General features: G+C 48.8%; 5 protein-coding genes across 7 annotated transcripts; 2 read left to right on the plus strand and 3 right to left on the minus strand.

Annotated features, from left to right (window-relative positions):
• Positions 1-1243: 1243 nt before the first annotated feature.
• On the plus strand, positions 1244-3981 carry cahz (carbonic anhydrase). The gene is made up of 7 exons (XM_077723574.1): positions 1244-1407; positions 2019-2216; positions 2821-2939; positions 3108-3200; positions 3315-3377; positions 3463-3618; positions 3691-3981. Exons 1-7 carry the CDS (start codon positions 1374-1376, stop codon positions 3808-3810), a joined length of 783 nt encoding a protein of 260 aa, XP_077579700.1. The 5' UTR covers positions 1244-1373; the 3' UTR covers positions 3811-3981.
• A 379-nt stretch (positions 3982-4360) lies between these two features.
• On the minus strand, positions 4361-9046 carry LOC144201159 (uncharacterized). The gene is made up of 5 exons (XM_077723569.1): positions 8628-9046; positions 7638-8475; positions 7225-7370; positions 7003-7089; positions 4361-6482 (listed from the first exon to the last, which is right to left on the minus strand). The coding sequence occupies exons 1-5, from the start codon at positions 8740-8742 to the stop codon at positions 5530-5532; spliced, it is 2139 nt and encodes a 712-aa protein (XP_077579695.1). The 5' UTR covers positions 8743-9046; the 3' UTR covers positions 4361-5529.
• On the minus strand, positions 8714-11036 carry epdr1 (ependymin related 1). Of its 2 annotated transcripts, XM_077723576.1 has the most exons (4): positions 10695-11036; positions 9872-10080; positions 9543-9760; positions 8714-8731 (listed from the first exon to the last, which is right to left on the minus strand). In XM_077723576.1, the coding sequence occupies exons 1-3, from the start codon at positions 10955-10957 to the stop codon at positions 9567-9569; spliced, it is 666 nt and encodes a 221-aa protein (XP_077579702.1). In that variant the 5' UTR covers positions 10958-11036; the 3' UTR covers positions 8714-8731; positions 9543-9566. The 2 variants fall into 2 exon arrangements, with proteins under 2 accessions (XP_077579702.1, XP_077579701.1); XM_077723575.1 differs by lacking the exon at positions 8714-8731 and having other exon boundaries at positions 9465-9760.
• On the plus strand, positions 10740-12541 carry nol7 (nucleolar protein 7). Its single transcript, XM_077723577.1, has 7 exons — positions 10740-11252; positions 11399-11459; positions 11542-11591; positions 11655-11741; positions 11811-11932; positions 12079-12156; positions 12240-12541. The coding sequence occupies exons 1-7, from the start codon at positions 11068-11070 to the stop codon at positions 12308-12310; spliced, it is 654 nt and encodes a 217-aa protein (XP_077579703.1). The 5' UTR covers positions 10740-11067; the 3' UTR covers positions 12311-12541.
• Positions 12542-12845: 304 nt separating this feature from the next.
• ranbp9 (RAN binding protein 9) lies at positions 12846-18836 on the minus strand. 2 transcript variants are annotated; one of them, XM_077723573.1, is made up of 14 exons: positions 18161-18834; positions 16913-17024; positions 16770-16822; positions 16415-16582; positions 16290-16312; positions 16041-16225; positions 15497-15609; positions 15272-15380; positions 15039-15193; positions 14730-14883; positions 14541-14659; positions 14316-14467; positions 14134-14245; positions 12846-13970 (listed from the first exon to the last, which is right to left on the minus strand). In XM_077723573.1, exons 1-14 carry the CDS (start codon positions 18375-18377, stop codon positions 13840-13842), a joined length of 1803 nt encoding a protein of 600 aa, XP_077579699.1. In that variant the 5' UTR covers positions 18378-18834; the 3' UTR covers positions 12846-13839. The 2 variants fall into 2 exon arrangements, with proteins under 2 accessions (XP_077579699.1, XP_077579698.1); XM_077723572.1 differs by having other exon boundaries at positions 14316-14659; positions 18161-18836.
• Between the last annotated feature and the right edge of the window lie 249 nt (positions 18837-19085).

The raw sequence follows: 19085 nt of genomic DNA on the forward strand, positions 1-19085 counted from the left end.
ATGGGCTAATCTTTTATTTTAATGTCTTTTGGTGTAGTTTTCTTTTTTTTATACTTCGGTTAATGACCCCTTTTGTCGTTGAAAAATTGTAAATATTTTTTTAATTACTCATCCTTATTTGAAGTTTTTCATTATTTTGTATCATTATAAGTAATATAAACCATTAAATTTAAGTGAGTAAAAGCAGAAATAGGCACCAAATAACGTTTATTGATCTTAGGGCATTTCTGAATCACTTCCTGGTAACTATGTCACTTCCTGTAGAATTGGGGGCTTTTCTAAAGGGAACTTCCTGTTCATTTCGCAGCAGCATTCGCCTGACCATACGCCTGTCGTCGTCAATGGCAGCACATGAATCACTTGTAAAACCAACATCAAAATACATCGCCATTTTCCACTTGGAAAAAATACAATATGAAATTATTTGGTCCGAATGTTGTACTTGGACTTTGTGTGGGGTGGCAAGAATATGGAATGGCGTTTTTGCCCGAAGCGTCCGTCAGGAAATTGCAGGCCTATGAAAAAAGGATGCATCTCAACTCATTTATATCTCTTTCAAATGAAAAATGACAGGAATGTAGCTTATTGAAAAAAAATACACAGTTCTGTTGGCTTCTTTTTCAAAAGGTATTCAGTGTTTGGTCAATTAGACAGGTGCAGAAAAGGCTTAAGGGTTTGGAATAATTGACATGTAAGGCTTTAAATATAGTTTTTTGTTTAGTTCAAGAGAAAATTCGTCAAGAATTTAGTGAAATAAAATTGTTAAGAGGAAATGCATTCATACATACCGTAGTAAGTACACTTGTAAATCATTTTCTTACTGAGCCGCAAGGGGGCAGAAAACGACAATTTTGGTGACTTGATGGAAGAGACCTGTGACAAATAATAGCGTAGTTAGAAAACATTTTTTGGGAAACAATTTCAATTGAATGACATATTAAAAACATTACAAATATTCAAGTTGAATCCTATTTTGTGACATCCTGCCTAAAATATGCATCAAGGAAGCTATTGGTCAAAAAGGGCAAAAGCAATTTGAAATATTTACTAAGTAATGCTATTTTTTTTAAATAGTTGAATGTTTTGTACTCTATTTTTTACAGTTCAGGGTTTGTGCATTTTATTTATACTCTTCTTATTGGTCAAATTAAGTTTTGGGGCTAAAGTAATACTGTTTATGCCTGAACTGGGGGGGGGGGGTACTTGGGGTGTATACTTGGGTTGGCACTTGAGTTATCCGCCTTGGAGGGGGCATCATCTCATCTCAGTCAGGACCACCTCCGCCACTGTCCGTATATAAAAAGCTCGTGCCGACGTTGACCTTTCACTTGTCCATCTCCCTTTTATCGTCTCAAATCGTCTCACCAGCAAACATGTCTCATAAATGGGGATACGGACCCACTAATGGTGAGTTCTATTATCCTTCAACTTTTGACACTGGCAACCTTTGTCTTTTTTAAAACAGATTTGATACAATTTGTGTTCTCTGTTTCATTTCTGTATTTAATTTTCATGCAATCGACATTTTTTGTTTTGTTTTATATACATAGATCCTTTGCATTTTTAACTCCTTTTTTGTGGTGAAGCAACATTAATCTTTTCTACAGTGGACTGATTTGCACTTTTTTGGAGCACTATTATTGCTTGTAAACAGTGTAACACGCAAAAATAATACTGTTTTATAGACAGCATAATAATTTTGCTATACTTTGAGGTTAAAAAAATGGCTTTTTAATCACGATTCCAAGCAAAAAAAGGGGGAAAAATGACACAGTGATGGATGTTATTCTTTTTATATTAGCACGGCACTCCATCCTATTGATGAAAGTAATTATTAAAGTTATGTTATGAACTCAAATGCACTGTGATAGACGTCCATTTCTAGAGTGAGGAATTGCCACCCTCTCGCTTACAACTGCTTTGGACACTCACTAATGATAAAGTGGGAGGTGCGAGGGTGCATCTTGGCCAGAGGAAGAATAATCCTTTGTCACTAAACGGATTGTGTCTTTGCGCAGGGCCGGACAAATGGGAAGAAGGTTACCCCATCGCCAACGGGCCCCGGCAGTCTCCCGTGGACATCGTCCCGAAGGACGCCCTGTTTTCTCCCTCCCTGAAGCCCCTGAAGCTGAAATACGACCCGTCCAACTCCACCGGCATTCTCAACAACGGCCATTCCTTCCAGGTGGACTACTTGGACGACGTGGATTCTTCCAGTAAGCCACGTAGCGTCTATCCAATGGCGCTGGGTCGTCCACGTCATCACGTATGAATTATCTGGCTGGCTACAGTAGCTTGTTTACGCCCCCACCCCGCCGCGTGCGGGGCGGCAGATAATGACACGCCGTGACGTCGCCGCCCCTTCATTTGCGTCACTAATCTGCCGGGTGGGAAAAAACAGGCTCCGGCACCCTCCGCGAACCTCACACGGACTATAAATGGGTAAAATGCTGAAAAAAAACCATGTGATTTTCCACTTCTTTTTTTTGGCAACTACCACAACACATACTTAGCAGCAAATGAGATAATCAAATTATAATAATAAAAAAATGAGAATTTGGGAATACAAAAAGATAATATTTTCAAATTGTGACTGAACAAGTGAAACGAGATCATTTAAGATCTATGGGCTCATATTTGAAATAAATTGGACGTACTGAGTTCAACGCAGTTTTAACAAAGCAAAAATTCATCGAGGGTCACGATTCGTTCGCCTATTGACCACCAAGTGTCGCCATTGCGCATACTTCACTAGACCGCTTGGAACGCACTACCAATAAGTCAAGTATAACACCACCTTGTTTTTCGTCCCCCTCCCAGCCCTGACCGGGGGTCCCATTAGCGGAACTTACCGCCTGAAGCAGTTCCATTTCCACTGGGGAGCCAGTGACGAGAGAGGTTCCGAACACACCGTCAATGGCATCAAGTTCCCCTGCGAGGTGAGGAGAAACACAAGAGTATGAGCTCTCTCATACTTTGACGGCCATTCAATAAATATTTTGGACGTAAATGGACACATCCAAAGTATTTTTGCAAGGCTCTTACCAAATTCAGCGCCATTTTGGTCCAACGTGATGAGTGGCGGTCCCTTCTCGCCTTTCTTTCAGCTTCACCTGGTGCACTGGAACACCAAATATCCCAGTTTTGGGGAGGCGGCCGGTCAAGCCGACGGATTGGCCGTGGTCGGGGTCTTCCTCAAGGTGGGTCCGGCTGCCGTGGCTTTTCTCCGCCCGCTCTGCTATCGCGCAAGCTAGCCGGGGTAAGTGGGTGCCACAAAAAAAAAAAAAAAAATGAGTCGCATGTGGTCCATCCAGATTGGTGCGGCCAACCCCAAACTGCAGAAGGTCTTGGATGGCTTGGATTCCATCAAAACAAAGGTGAAAGCATGAAAAGGTGCTAGGATGAAGGCCAGGATGAGTATATTTTCATTGTTGTTGTTGTTGTTTTGTTTTTGGACTGCAGGGGGCGCAGAGCACTTTCCCCAACTTTAACCCCGAGAGCCTTCTGCCCCCGTCCCTGGATTATTGGACGTACGACGGCTCCCTGACCACGCCGCCGCTTTTGGAGAGCGTCACCTGGATCGTCCTCAAGGAGCCCATCAGCGTTAGTCCCGCCCAGGTACCGTCGGGGGGGTCGAAACGGGGTTTTCCGGTCAGCGGTTTGCCCCACGCACGCCTTTTCCGTCCACAGATGGCGGCGTTCCGTCGCCTGCTCTTCACCGGGAAAGGAGAGGAGGAGTGCTGCATGGCCGACAACTTCCGGCCCCCCCAGCCGCTGAAGGGCCGCCAGGTCCGCGCCTCCTTCCGTTAGCGAGATGCTATGCGGAGTGGCTCCAAAATGAACGGCGAGAAAGAGAGAGTTCCTTCCATCTGGCCACTTTGAGGGACGCCTCGGTTTGGTGCTGCCGTTTCTTCCGAGAAATGTCCAAGAAATGCTTGGCCTTCACAAAGGACGACAAAAAATAAACCACATTCAAATCAATGGAGCATTTTTTTCTGGGCCTTTTTACTATGGCACTAAAATTATAATGAATGTGTAGAATAATAGAAAATAAAAGTAGTGGGGTGGGAAAATAATCACGTTTGAATTGAAAAGGCGGGAAATAAGCCAAGATCATTCTCTTTAAAAAAAAGAATTTCAAACTGAAAAAAGGTTGAAAATAATGTGGGGCTTATATACAGACAGATAAATAAATAATGCCCACTGAACAAGAATGGCATCCACATTTATCATTTAGCACAAAAAATAATATTCAATATGCATCATTTATTCAGTGGCGACTTTGTTTCATATGTACTGTATTTAACAGATGCACTTTTTTATATGTATCGTCGAATCTTGTGCTGATGGGGCCTATCTGTCACACCATTAGCATGGCCACCGGCAGGCCCAAAAGTTTGCCCACCCCTGGCTTATCCTCACATATTTTTGCACACGGCTGAGCGGATTTGAGAAGCTCCCGATACCGCTGTATTAGTCGTCCTCAATGTCACGTTTTGGTGAATATCATGCATCATGCTACTCTAACAAGGTGCGGTCGGTGCACTCTGTTATCACTCGAGGGCAATAGAGCACTGGAAAAAATATGTATATGCTTTATCAGCGCTTATCAGACGGAGATGCCAAGACAGCCCAAACGTGACGCACGTCTTTCGTCACTCATAGCATCCACGTTGATCTATTCAACGTTTAAAGAAGATGGGAATCTCCACCGATGGGTGGCCAATGGCCGCCGAACCGAGGCATAACGGTCTCCACCAATTTAGCAGTTTTAAATTGATCTCCGCCGGCCACGAAAACAAGGCCCATTTTGTTTTACCGATGAATTTGCCGGTCACAATGAGAGTGATGTCATGGGCGGAGCGCCGCCTAATTGGTCTGCTAAAGCCAGGAAACCAAGCAAATCCAATGGGGACGACTAACGAGCCCGTTTGGCCAACAATTTCAAAGGGTGCCGTATTCGTGGCCTTTGTCGTTGGACAACAACAATGGCTCTATTCAGAATTCCACACAAAGAGAGCGTGCTGCTTTTTTTATAGGGAACATCTAGCGTAAGAAAATGCTCTTTTGACTATCAATGACGGGCCAGGGTAAAATCCGGCACCCCTCTTTGACACGTGACTAAGCGCTCTCAAACCTATTGGGCATTCTAGCAAAAAATAAAAAATAAATAAGAGACTGCTTAGTCTACTGACAGGCCTATTTAGACTGTTATTTATTAAACAAATACTCCAATTTTTAGTTGAGGTTTATCTTTTTTTTAATTAACATTAGCAGTAAAAAGCGGCAAAAAGAATTTGCGGCTACACCTCCACATCAATGTTTTAATCCTAAAGCCACTGTATTTATAGTCGTCCATTGAAAAAAGCTTTATTTCTTGAATTTGCTTCCCTCTAGCGGACAAGACTCGCAAGTGTTCAAAAGGTCTCAAGTCACTGCTGATTGTTTGGCTGGCTGAGGTGACAATAATCACTACTAAGTCCAAGGTCAATTCAACAAAACCAACTCCGGTTTATCCACGGCAGCCAATCAATGCTCCTTTTCCAGTCGGTGTCTTTTTAAATTGGTGTTCCTGGTAAAGCTTTGGCCGCAAGCGGGGCAGGCAAAGGGTTTCTCCCCAGTGTGTTTTCTGGCGTGCAGTGTCAAACTCGACTTCATGGCGAAGGCCCGAGCGCAAATGGAGCAGGCGAAGGGTTTCTGGCCGGCGTGCCGCCTCAGACTCGTTTCGGCCGAGAAGACTTTTGGGCAGAGCGGGCAGGCTAAGCTTTTCCCGCCGCCCCTGTGCGCCCTCACGTGGGATTTCAGACTGGACCTGTCCGAGTAAGCCTTGCCGCACGGCGAACACACAAATGGTTTCGCGCCGGTGTGGATCCTGGTGTGCGTCGCCAGATTGGTCTTATCCGAGAAGCTTTTGGGACAGGCGGGGCAGCGGAAAGGTTTCTCCCCGGTGTGCGTCCGCGTGTGACATTTTAATCCGGCCGCGGTGGGAAAGCGTCGCTCGCAGAGGGAGCAGGCAAAAGGTTTTTCTCCGGTATGGCTTCGGGTGTGCCGGGTTAAATTCATCTTGGCGGCGAAGCTTTTCCCGCAGATGGAGCAGGCAAAGGGTTTCTCCCCGCTGTGGATCCTGGCGTGTTTGTTCAAGTTGCCCTTGGTGCTCAGACCTTTGCCGCAATGAGAACACCTCCAGCGGCCTTTCTCGCCTTTGCCCGTCGGGTCGCCCGGGGTACCCTCGCCATCATCCTCCGTCACGTCGCCGTCGGATAGTGGCGCCATGAGGTCGCCCCGGGAGCTATCGATCGGAGGTTCCGCCACGGCGTTTCCCTCGCACGAGTCTTCCGCTTCCTTCTTCAAAGAGCCAAAGGTGGAGGGAAACTGGCAGATGGCATTGTCCTCTTCTTCTTTGACAGGCAGGGCTTTTGGTTCTTCCTCCCGTTTAACGGGAAGGTCCGGGGCTTGGGGAGGGGGATATTGTGGGCTGACATCTACGTGTCAAAAGAGCAACAACGCATTGGTGTTTGTACCAGTTAAATCTCTGGCCACAAAATTTTGAAAAGTGCTCCTAGGAGTGGCTAGCGTGTCGGTTCTGAGTTCAAATCCAGGTCATTTCCATCTGTGTGGAGTTTGCATGGGATGTCTTCATGGGCAGATTGGAGGGAAGATGTTTTTTTCATGGAAAAGGTTACGGGTTCATACTCCTGGTTTATTGGAACAGTTGGTACGCTCCATGAATCGATCCGCTCGCTATTATTATTTAGGGGTATTATTTAGGTACTATGTAAAAAAAAAAGATTTACTTTGCACAATTAAGACTTTTTTGGCCACTAGTCCGACAAAATGCTCTTCTAGGGTGTTAAAATCTAGCCAGAAAACAGTAGGAATCTAACGTCGTCAGTCGCAATCGTGGAGTTAAATCGACGCACTTTATGAATAAACAATGGGAATAACAATACTTCGAAGGGCATTAAATGCATGGAGGAAAAAATGGATATTTCCAAAACAAACCTGCAAGATGCTGGAAAAGCTTTGGTTCACCTCCGCCAAATAGTTCCTCCGCTGTCGGCCTTGCACACATTTTGAAAGGTTTTTGATCTCTATGTGGACAACAAAAAACATGTTAGCGGCGAGCTAAGCTAGCAGATTGTCAAGTTGCAACAAAACGAGTTAAACGAGACATAAAGACTGTTAAAATGGCGTTTGAGTACGGAGAAGTTGTAAAAGGCTTACGCTGTGTCGAGTTATAGGCTCGTTTAGGACATTTCTGGAGGAATTTGTGTTCCGAAGGCGATTTGGTACGTGCTCTGACATCTGCGGAAATGCTAGCACGTGTTCCATGCCGGCGACTATTGATGACGTTGCTTTCCTCAGACTTGCTTTATTTCCGGGCAAAGTTTCCTTCAAACTAATTTACCAATATACGCGTATAGCGATATTTATTTAAGATAGACCACAGTTGTCGAAATGCACGTGTGCCAGCCATCAGATTAAGTTTATTGCTAAAATGATATTTAATAAAAACTTCTGTTGTTCTCCATAAAAGTTAAGAGAATCCGTCTTTATTGACATGACGGCTAGGTTTTTTCCCAAATGGTTCTCCCTCGTGGCTTCAGCCAAAAAGTTCCAATCAATAAATCGATCACAATGACTCGGTCGGATCAAAAGTCCCAGGACGTGAACGAACCCTGGCAAGATGGCCGCTTGTCTTCCCGTGCGTGGCGACGTGTCGCTCTAAACTTTGCTTGTAGGAAAATTTCCTGCCGCAGACGGAGCAGTCAAAAGGTTTGGCCCCAGTGTGGCCTTTAACGTGCGTCTTCAAATTGGACGGATCGGCGAAAGTCTTGCCGCACGCCGGGCAGGCAAAATGTTTCTCGCCCGTGTGCGTGCGGGTGTGCTTTCGCAAGTTGCCCTTGTGAGAAAACCTTTTGTCGCAAACCAGGCAGGAGAAGGCCTTCTCGCCGCTGTGCGTGACGGCGTGTTTCCTCAAGTTGCCGTTAAAAGAGAAGCTCTTGCCGCAGAGGGAGCAGGCGAAGGGCTTGTCGCCGCTGTGCGTGGCCGAGTGCTTGGTCACTTTGCCCTTTTCCGAAAAGCATTTGCCGCAAACGGCGCAGGCAAACGGTTTCTCGCCGCTGTGCATCCGCGCGTGGCGGGTCAAAGTGGTCTTTTGCGAGAATCCTTTGCCGCATTCGGAGCACATGTAAGGTTTTTCGCCGCTGTGGACCCGGGAGTGGATCCTCAGAGTCCTCTTGGAGGAAAACTTCTTCCCGCACTCGGGGCATTCCAAGCGCTCGCCATCGGCCCGCGGCCGCCTCGGTTCTCCGTCGCGCTGGATCTCGGAGCCTGGCGACCCGACGCCTCGGGCCCCGAACCCGGGACTTTGGTCTTGGCTCTTTAAAGGGACCGAGATGAACGACGGGCCGGTCGTTTCCGCTTCTTCTTTAACTCGGGGCGGGTATTGCTCTCGGGTCTGGAGGGACTCCTCTGGAAAAAGATATTTTTTCCTGATGACACAGTGCAGAATTTTCTTTTTACTGTTAAATAGCAGTTGGTATGCTAAATATAGCAGTGACTTGATGGGAAATGCTCTTTATTCAATGCTTCATATTTTATGACGTGAATTAAATAGTCCAAACCTGCAACTGGATGGAAGAGAAGGCGATGCTGCACTTCTTGTTCCTGACGCTCTCTCTCCTCTTTTCGCCCACACAGCAGCTCCTCCGTGTGTTCGGGGGTCGGCCTGGCACACATTTTTGCACTTTGCAACACTTTGTGACGCTCACGAACGTGTCGTGTTTGCTAACGAGCTAAGCTAACCTAACCGGAGTTCGGCTAACCCGAGCTATGGGCAAACCTGAACGGGGCTTCAATTAACAAGACGAACTTATCCTGACACAAAGATTTAACAAACATTGTATTATAAAGTCAGCGAGAGACTGAAGGTGTCCAAATGGTGGTCCGCCCAGGAAAAGAAACATCTTTAGCGGAGATCGTGTGGATTTGTCACTACGAGAAATGTAGCGGAAGATTTCAGAGTAACGGAAGTTGTACTACGTCACCGATTGCGCCACTCATAGATACGTACTAGTCTACTATTACTCGGGGACTACTGTCGTGAGATGTCGGCCATTTTGCGTCGGGCCCGTAGTGTGAGGGAAGTAGTGTATACACTCAGAAAAATGGTTACAATATATTCTACCCAAATTTTTGGTGTTATATATTTGGTGAATTTTGATATAAAGTTAATATTGTTTGTTATAGCTCTATATTCTAATAACCAAATGACCCCATTAGAAGTATTTATAACTTATTTACTACATTACTTCATTTTACCTCTTGATGCTTCTTTAAAGAAATATTTGTTTTAAATGTTGAAAGAGGATGAATATATATTATTACAATAAAATGTATATTCTGGAAATCTAGTGAATGCAAACTTTTGCGGGCCAAGCAGAAAGACGCGGGGGGCCGAATATTGACACCGGTCGTCGGTTTTATTGTAAGGTGCAGAATGTTTTCGACACAAAATGGACAACGACAAAAAAACAAACCAGAAAAGGGCGTTTTCGGTTGGCTCAGCACAGCGGTCGGTCGACGGCTTTTGCCATCGCCGCTTGACACCCAGGTGGCGGCGTGAAGACTTCGGGGTCGCTGATGCCCAACTTGATGTTGAAGAAGCGCGTGGAGGTGGTCACGCTGGTGTTCTTGATGTACGTCTCCTGAACCGGGTAGCAGTCGAGCAGCGTGTACACGCCCACCCAAGTCTCGTCTGCCACGCCCCCCAAAAAACAGACGCAATGATTTTTTCAAGCTGTGGCGCTCTCCGGGATTCATTGAAGCTCTTTGATGCCACCGACGACGCGAACGGAGGCAAACTCACGTTTCCTGGCCGGCTTCCGGTCCGACCACTCCTGCACTTGTACGTTGTCGCCGGGGCCGCCGATGACGTACTGGTCCTCGAAGGTGGAGTTGTCGGGGATGTCGAAGGGGTCCCAGGCATCGCTCAGCCCCATCTTGGTGCATTCTTGCGTCTTCTGGTCGATTCGGAACATCAGCATGCTGTCGTACAGGTAGATGAACTCAAAGTACCTGGGACAAATGTCAGCCAATGGGTTAACTGGGAAGGGCTTGGCGGAGAAAGACTTCAACACAAGAATTTCTGGGCGTACTTCCGAAGGAGGCCCCAAAAAAAGGGGGATCCGAATCCCAAAAGGGGGAACCAAAAGTATTTTGGCCTAGGTAATGCATTCTTTTCTTTTTCTTAAATGAACTTTAGCACGTTCTTGGGGCCAATAACCAGGCGATTGCACTTTTTAAAAATGTATTATTCACGATGATTGATCTATTTGAATGGATTTTAAGACGCGGCATTGTGTAGGGCGAGCACTAGCAAATGACCCAAAACGTTTTGAGGTGAAGTTATTTTTATCTAAGCGCAATACGATCACTTCATAAAAGGCAATCGGTGCACCGTTCAAACAAATCAAGTGCGAGCATGTTGAGTCCAGCTTTCGTCAAGTATGAAAACAAGAAGAAAAAAACTGTCTAAATCTAAATCAGCAGCAAAACACAACATATCCAGCAGTACCTCAAACTTTTTTTTGCAAGAAATGGACATGTAGTGGATTGATTAGGATTTTTTTCTTGTGAGTAGACCTTATTTACACGTGTTCGACGTTAAAAAGAAAAAGAAATATGAGCACCTCTGACAGGGCGTGTGCTTCTTGTGCTGCTGCAGCACCCGCAGTCTGTGGTTCTGGCCGTCGTAGGACACCGCGGCCCGGGTGTTTCTCCCAGTGCCGTGGTCGTATACCACCCACCGGCCCTCCCACTGCAGCGGGGCCAGGCAGGGCGACGCTTGGGCCGTGGCCGACGGGAGGCCCAAGACGGACACGTCGGCTACGCGGAAGCCCAGCAGCAGGACCAGCGGCACCAGCTGGAGGAGCAAGACGCTTGTTGCCTGCATGGTACGTGGCGTCTCGTTCTCTTCTCTTCTCCGAGTAGCGGATTGTTTGCCTGGCGCGACGGAAGTGAGAAACTCCCATTGCGGACATTGCGTCACGATCCGACTTAAATATGGCCCCCACAAAACGTGTCGCTAAGACCAGACTTTCCAAAATGGACCAAAGCCACGATTTGACGGAGCCGTTGCGTTTGGAAATGAGCTGCAGCGACGACGAGGGACCCGAAGAGGTTACCTTTAACGACTCCAAGACCAAGGCGCTGCGGAACATTGAGCAGGCGCAAAAAAGCGCCAGAAGGTAAGCTAGCTGCTAGCCGGGCTCGATGGTGGCGATAGCCGAGTGGACGTAAACACAACACACACTCGTCCTGTTTGTTTTTAAAGTCACCCAATTGTATGAGTGTTTGAAAAATTCCTGAGGTTTAAAAGTCAGCCTGCTTACAGAGAGAAAGAGTTGCTGAAGGAGAAGAGAAAGAAGAGGCAGGAACTGTTCATGGAGCAGAAGGTACCTTCACTACACTCACAAATGGCCATTTTGCACTTTTCGTTTCTTTTTTTTAACAATTGTTTTCTTCCCATTCCGGCAGAAAAAGAAACTTCTCTCCACGGAACTTCTGGAACAAATTGCTTCATCAGAGTACGTTTTGCACCCGTATTCATATTTTGGCACGCATTATTGATCTTATTTTTGACGTTTTAGGACGCAAAGCCAGAAAGAATTTGAGGACGAGCCTCGAGAGAAAGAGGAGATCATAGTTAGGAAAAAACGAAATTGGAACTCCAAAGAGTAAGAAAAGGCACTGGCTGGCTGTCACTGACGGCGATAGATGTCAAATCCACTTCTTTTCTTCCCCAGACTTAAGGGTAAGTGCAAGGTGGCCATGGCAAAGAGTCAAGAGTGGTCTGTCTTCCAGCAGCAGGCGGCCAAAGATTTTGTTCAGTCGCGGCTTTACGGCGCCGAAATTCACCGCGTCACCAGTGAGTCATTGTTTTCTTACTCCAAACGTTCTCTGGTTTGGGTACGCTCGTGTTTACGTTTGGAAAATTCAGATTTGCACGAATTCAATTCTTTGGAATGGAAGGAAGGCAATGAGTTAAGAGGGGGGACGCTTTTTTCTTGTTAGGCAACCAGATGATGTCCCTTCAAAATAAGACGGCGGGGAATAAAGGAGCAGCAATTGATTTTGTCAAGAGCCAGTGGGGTGAGAATAAAAAAAAAACATTTAAAAAAAGGGGGAAAAGCCCAATACTAACCTTCACTTCTTTTTTCCTTTTTTTCTTTCAGCTCTTGAGACAAAAAGCAAAGCAGAAAAGTTGAAGCTCAGGTGGATACACAAGCACATTCCCTCCACCTGATTGGACACCTGCAAAGACACGCCCACTTTGTCCAGCCAGCATTTTAGACTTTGGGGACATTTGGTCCACCGCCAGGTGGAACACAGTTGGGTTGCATTCTTGCGGGAAATTGCCCACTGACGGGATATTTTCCGGGCATGGGTGTCCAATTCATTTTAATAGAAGGGCCGGATGGCGTGTCCGATGTTTATCGCCGTCAATTGTTAATAAATGCAGTTTATGTTCATGCAACTATGGTCAACTCTTGATGAAATGGTGAGGAGGCAGACAATAAATGTTTGTTGGCAATGGCATACAATGTGTTTTTTGCATTTTTTGTTAAAATGACAGTCGAATACGCAGTCATTTAGTACAAAAAAAAAAAGATGTGCCAATACTTGGTCATGACGCAATGCACAATCAATTCAAACGAAATTCCCTGAGTAATAATGTGAGTTGCATTCAAGCTGACTGATCCAAAAAATAAGGGGCGATTAGTGACTATCCAAATAATCATTTGCGACAGACCTCGTCGTTCAAAGTAAAAGTCATCAAATGGTGGTTTTTCTTTCGCCAGCTGACGTCCTTTATTGGCATCACGAGTGGCCGTAAACTCGATGCAAGAAACAAGAAGAGGAATTCAAATAATGAACATCATCCACGCCAACTCCGACCAAAGTAAATGCCGAGTTGCCCCCGCCCCCTTTGATGTCAGCACTAAATCAACGTATACAAAAAAACAAAAACAGGAGGGGGTCACATTGTGGTGGCGTTCGGGGGCGAGACTCCCATTCAAAATGACCGCCGTGGTCAGTCGGTGTTAAGGACAGTCGTCGGGGTGGGGGGTGTATATGTGTGTGTTTGGAGGGGGGTATTTCTATTTAACACGTAAAGGGAGGCGGTGTGTGCATATACACCTAAGAGTCCACACAGTAGTACTCAAAAGCCTTTCAATGCTATCTTTAACCACCAGGGGGAAACAAAGCTCGATGTACTACGCTTGGTTTCGAAGGGGGCACTTTAGACGTAGATATTTCCACTCTTGGAAATGATTTTAAAACAAGGATAGAAATTAAAACATAAATTTAAAAGAAAAAAGAATTACAGGATTGTGTTTTTCCTTAAATGAAAAATAATCAGTAAAACAGAAATATTAGTCCTAACTAAATTTGTTTGAATCGCGAGAAGAGCCGGCAGCTCGTGCATGTTTTCCGTTAAAAGACCAATCCCTTCCGAGTAGAGGAGACGGCAGCGATTGAACCAAAGATCATTCGTCGCCATCCTCCCGCTTCAAATGGACCGGACGTCTACCCGAGACAAACCTACGGCTAGGCGTCCGCATCTTGGACCAAATTCGGGCCAATTGGGATGTGGTCGTCGCCACTAAATGGTGTTAGAAATAGGTAACTAGCCAACTAGTCCAAATTGGAGTCAATGAGCAAAAACCAAAATATGGCTTTGCCGCCATTGCGCGGCATTTCTAGGACACCCCCCCCCTCCCGACGGCGGCGGCCCAAGACCTTTGCGCAGTACTGTGTGCGGCCACACGGCTAGTGCAGGTAGTCGTCTACGGAGGCGAAGGCGCAGGAGCCGCTGCCCGTCCGTGCCATGATGGCCAGGCACTGCGCGGCCTGGCCCACCGCCTGGGCCAGGGGGGGCTGCTTGGGCAGGTTGTGTGTCTCTGCCGGGTAAACAAAGCACACAGAAAGATCAAAACGGGCGGAAGCGGACGTTTGGTCGCCGGTCGGTCAAATGGATTTTGATATTCAACTTTCTGTCATGAATCGAATTTTGAGAGCTGCTTTCAACGGGAGCCCGCGGCCGGCCGGGGTGGCGCCACCTACCGAGTATTGCGCTGTTGAGGGTGGAGCAGACGGGCTCCCTCTGGATGGCGTCCAGCTGGTAACCCACCGGGCTGCCCCACGGGTCCGAGTAGGCCAACAGGCTGAAGGCGTCCTGAAAGGGCGTCGTTTTGCGGCGTTCTGCTTTCCACAGATTCGGAAGGCCGAAGCCGAGTGGTAGGTACCTTGAGCATCTTCTTGTTGGCCGAATTCTTCCCGCACTCTCTCCGCAGATGCTCGCTCATGCTCTGCAGCTCCCGCCCAAAGTGGATCATCCTCTCCACGGCCGCCTGGCTGCCGCCGCACAGCTGACGCTTGACCGGGGCCGACTCCACTTCTGCCGGCGAGCCGGCGGGCGGGCGTCATCCCCCGGCGCTCGGCCGCTCTCCCTCCCCATCGGCGCCCTTTACCCATGTCGGCGTCGCCGTCGTCCGGCTCGTGGGCGTGTTTGGAGGAGGATCCGTTCAGGAAGCCGTTGGACGACTCGCTCACGCCGTTGCTGAAGTGCTCCACCTCCATGTCCACGTCGCTGTTGGAGCGGACCGAAGGTGAGCGTCGGGGCAAAAATGGCCCCGGCCGGGTGGGTCGAGTCCCATCACCTGCTTGCGGCCGTCTGGCAGAGGTTCCCGTTGGAGCTGACGTCCGAGGTCGGGGGGGCGGGACCCGAGCTGGGGGGGCAGGGCTTGTGACTCTGCGGGGCGGAGCCGTGGCTCTTGTTGGACGCCACGCCGTTGCAACAGTTGTTGTCCCCGCCTGCGAGAGGGAGGGAGGCGGCGAGGGAGGGAGGCGGTGAGGGAGGGAGGCGGCGAGGTAGGGAGGCGGTGAGGGAGGGAGGCGGCGAGGGAGGGAGGCGGTGAGGGAGGCGGCGTTTTTACAAAGGCCCGAGCCCCGCCCGCCCGTCGGCGTACCTGTCGGGTAGGACGGCGTGCTGGCGCTTTTGTGGGCGGGGCTGGCAAAGGGCCGCGGGGAGCCAGAGTAAGTGTCCTGAGATTTGGGGCTGCGGCCTCCCAGACAGCGCACCTGGCTGTCCGTCCCGTTCACCATCTCGATGAACTGTCTGACCCTGAACGAGGGCGGCGTCAACCGCTATCGGGCCGGCTAGCCTCCTGCCAGCTACGCTATGGCCGGCCGGAGCAGTTACTTGAGCATGAAGAGCAGGTCCGGGTTCCTCTCCAGGAGGTTGGGGTAGAGCTGCTGGGTGGTTTCGATGGCCTCGCCCATCCGGCCCGACAGCACCAGCTTCTGGATCTCTGCAAAAGGAGTCGGAAAAATTTGTAAAAAAAAAAAAATTAAATTAAAACTATGCCACCCGGCCACCATTCTGGCCACCATTTTGTCCCCCCCTCCCCCCGGCCGACCCACTCACTCTGCCGATTCTTGATGGAGGCCAGCTCCTCGTGCACGGCCTGGTCCGTGGTCTTGGCGAAGGCTTCGGCCGTGGCGCAGTAGCTGTGGTGCACCAGGTAGGACGCCACCATCCTAAGGCGTCAAACGGAGCAAGCTAACACCAAATGGGACCTTGGGGGAAGATTGTTCTTCCCGCCATCTTAAAAAGGACGTCGGGCCGTTTTTGAACTGGCTGGCGTCACGGGAGGGCCGCCTCCAAAACTTCCTCTTTTTAATCTGCTGCCGTGAGCAGACTGGAGAACAGCAGGCCCAACAAATGCAGATTAAATCCGGACGGACGGGAGCGCAAAGAACACAAAGAGATAATCTGGTCCCTTTGATACGGGAGGGCGGGCGGGCGGGCGGCCTGGCTGACGGAGCGCCATTCAATTCAAGAGGATGGCCGCCCGCCAGACCCTTCAAGTCCAGATTTGGGGCCGCTCCCCTTTGGGCCGCGCCCATTTAGCAGCGTATACGCGCATTTGGCGGACTTTTCACCGTGGCAATGTGGACACGGTTCTTACTTTTGGATCATGGACTGCCACTCGCCCTCGCGCTCGCCCACGGGGAAGCGGTCGATCTGTGCCTGGATCTTGGTTCTCCACTCGCGCATGTAGTCCTCGATGTCAAAGACAAACGGGTGCTGGCCAAAGTTGGCGTCCACCACCTCGCCCGGAGTCTGCAGGCCCACCGTGGGGTACAGGTTGGGCTGCGGAGGGGAAAGGGCAAGGGTTACGCCGACGCCGCTCGGTCAGGAAAAGGCTCGTACATACCGGGAGGTCTGTGAAGGCGATGCCTGCGGAAGAGAGAGAGAGACAGAGTGGGTATGGGAGTCACGGGCGAGAAACATTTTGGGGTTGCCAAGTATTTTGTGAAAAAAGGAGGCCCCCCAGCTGACCCAGGCTGTGTCCGTTCTTGGTGTAGAAGCAGGTGTTGTTGATGAGGTTGACGCAGCAGCCGATGACGTCGCCCGTGGTGAAGGTGGGCCCGTACGGCTCCCCGGTGCCGGACGAGCAGAAGGAGTGGCCGTCGTCGCCGTGGTAACCGTAAGAGTGCTTGTCCCAACCTGGCGGCGGTTTAGCGTTTCAAATGGATTTTAGGAAATGACGGACATTTTTCAAAAGACAAGACATACAAAGAAAAACAATTTCATTTGTTCATTTGTTCCCAATGCCAGTTTCAGAATCTTTTTTTTTTTTTTTTTATTTTGCTCAGAACCTACTAAATAAAGAGTTTTGCGGTTGCGTTCTTACCAGGCAGCCGGTTCATGTTGACACCCTGAGCCGAGAGGCCGATGCCCATGTACCTGAGAGCCGGGACAAAAAGTTGCCATTTGACAATAATCCAGTTTCAACCGGTTTCAGGCCTAAACAATCAAAACAATTTCTGCCCTTACCCGTCTCGGCCTTTACTGATGATCTTGACCTCAAAGTAGTAGACGCCGCACGCCGCCGGGATGGGGTGCGTGGCCCGCACGGACGCCGCGTCTTTCGGGCTCTTGCCGTGACCTTGGGGAGACATTCCAATGGTAAGACAAAATGCCCCAAGGAAAAAAAAAGACCTGCATTGGTGAAGAACGTCATTTAGATTGGGACGGCTGATATAAAATTGAATGGTTGCGATTGGTGGTTTACTCGTGGCATATTTCCATACACAGAAAGCAATAATAAATTCAAAATGAGTAACAATGCTACTTTTATCTGAACAGCTTATGTAGGAGTTACTATAAAGTAGCAGTGTAGACAATTAGCACACTTAAGTGAGCCGAAGAAGGACTTCTTTTCTTTTAGTGGCTTAAAATAGGCACATTTATATGTGAGTCAACTCGGAGTTCATTTACCCAACCTGTGTTATTTCATTAAGATTAACTCAGTGGCTGCCATTGACAACTAAAGACGTCCAATCCACTTGGACTGGGAGAGCTGATGGGGATCAAAAACATAACTTGCATGCATCAATGGCACTGAAACATGAGCCTCACTCCAATGATTTCCCGTCTATCAGGCCTTCCTCGTTATACATAGACGAGACGAAAAAAAAAATCAGCTAAGTAGGGACACACGTATGATTTATGAATCGAGAAAGCCCTCCAAATGAAAGATTCCTTTTTCAAAAGAATCCACATCGAAGTCGTGACAGCCATAAACGTTTCTCTTTCATCGTGAGGCTTCTGGAAAGCTTGGTCTTTTTCTTTCAAATGACATTCTCTTTGCATTTCCTGCCAGTTAGCCATTTCTGCTACATTGGCCCAGTCAGGGGGGGGGGGGGGGGGGGGGGGGAAATAATCATTCCCAACAGAATTAGGATTCGGGCGTCCAAGTTAAGGTCTCGCGGAAAGATTTGAGGACGCCCTTCGGGCTCTTATTTTTTTTTGTTTTTGGTTTTTTTTCTGTAACCATGACTAACACCAGATAGCCTCGAAAGTATCAATTGGGTCGCGTTTCCTAGGCTATTGGGCTTGTGGATGACTGTGAAAAGAGATCAAGATGTCCTCTCGAGCTCCACTAGCCTAGCCACTTTGTTTTTAGCCTCCTCGAATCGACTCGTCTCGACTGGACGCGCATCTGGCTTCCATCAAACTCGGGGGACCCCCGGGGTGGAGGAACGCCGACAAACAGAACGTCACTGGCACCCGTGTCGTTACCTTTATAGTGTACCCGGAGGTTGTTCTGCGAGAGGCCGATGTAGCTAAACTTGTCCTTGGGGCTCCAGGAGCGAGGCAGCGGCGTCTCGTTCTCGTTGACGGCCGGGTAGAGGCGACGCAATCGCTGGTTGAGTTCCTTCTCCTGCTCGTTGAGCGTCGAGTCCCCGTGGACGACCACCGACATGAGAAAGCCGCAGCCGGACGACTGGCCCGACATGTCGCTGGCGCTCGAGTGGCTCGTCGGCGACAAGCCGAAGTCGCTGGTGTCCGTCAGCGTCCTAGTCCGAGTCCCAGTCGGCTTGAAACGGGGCCGAGCTAAGGCTAGCTCAAGCTACCTCAAGCTAGCTCAAGCTAACTCAAGCTAGCCAAAGCTAGCTCAAGTGGACGAGCAGCGGTAGCAGCAGCCGCGGCTCAGTTAGCCGAGCGGCTAACGCTTTTAGCGAGAGGCAAAGCGCTCAGCTGGACGTCAACCGGACCGAAGAAAAAGCAGACCGTCGCCGAGGGAGCACGCCCGGCTTCGCCTGGGCTGCCCTGTCACGTCGGGACGGCTTGACAAACGCTTCAAATGCGGAAAATAGGCGACGTATAGGCGGCGTCTGTCGAGCTAAGCGAGCAGAAAGTCTCGAATAATGAGCTCGCTCAGCCGAGATCTTTTGTTTGTTGTTGGAGCCTGATCTTACTTTGTGATTGGCTGACGCAGCTTGAGCCTCCCTTCTGATTGGGGGCGAGCGTAATGCTCACTTCCGTGTTTGTCAGGAGAAGTAAACACAGGAGTCATCGCCCACATAAAACTAACTAAGTCGTCGTCTGAGTTGTCACTTGTCATTTTTTTGCTCGTTTATGACGACGTGCTTAGCGATATCGCCCCAAATACTCAGATTTAATCAATTCAATCATATGCAAGGTGAATTTAACTCAACTAGGA

This window comes from Stigmatopora nigra, chromosome 9 (assembly GCF_051989575.1).
Source record: "Stigmatopora nigra isolate UIUO_SnigA chromosome 9, RoL_Snig_1.1, whole genome shotgun sequence".
Taxonomy (NCBI): Eukaryota; Metazoa; Chordata; class Actinopteri; order Syngnathiformes; family Syngnathidae; genus Stigmatopora; species Stigmatopora nigra.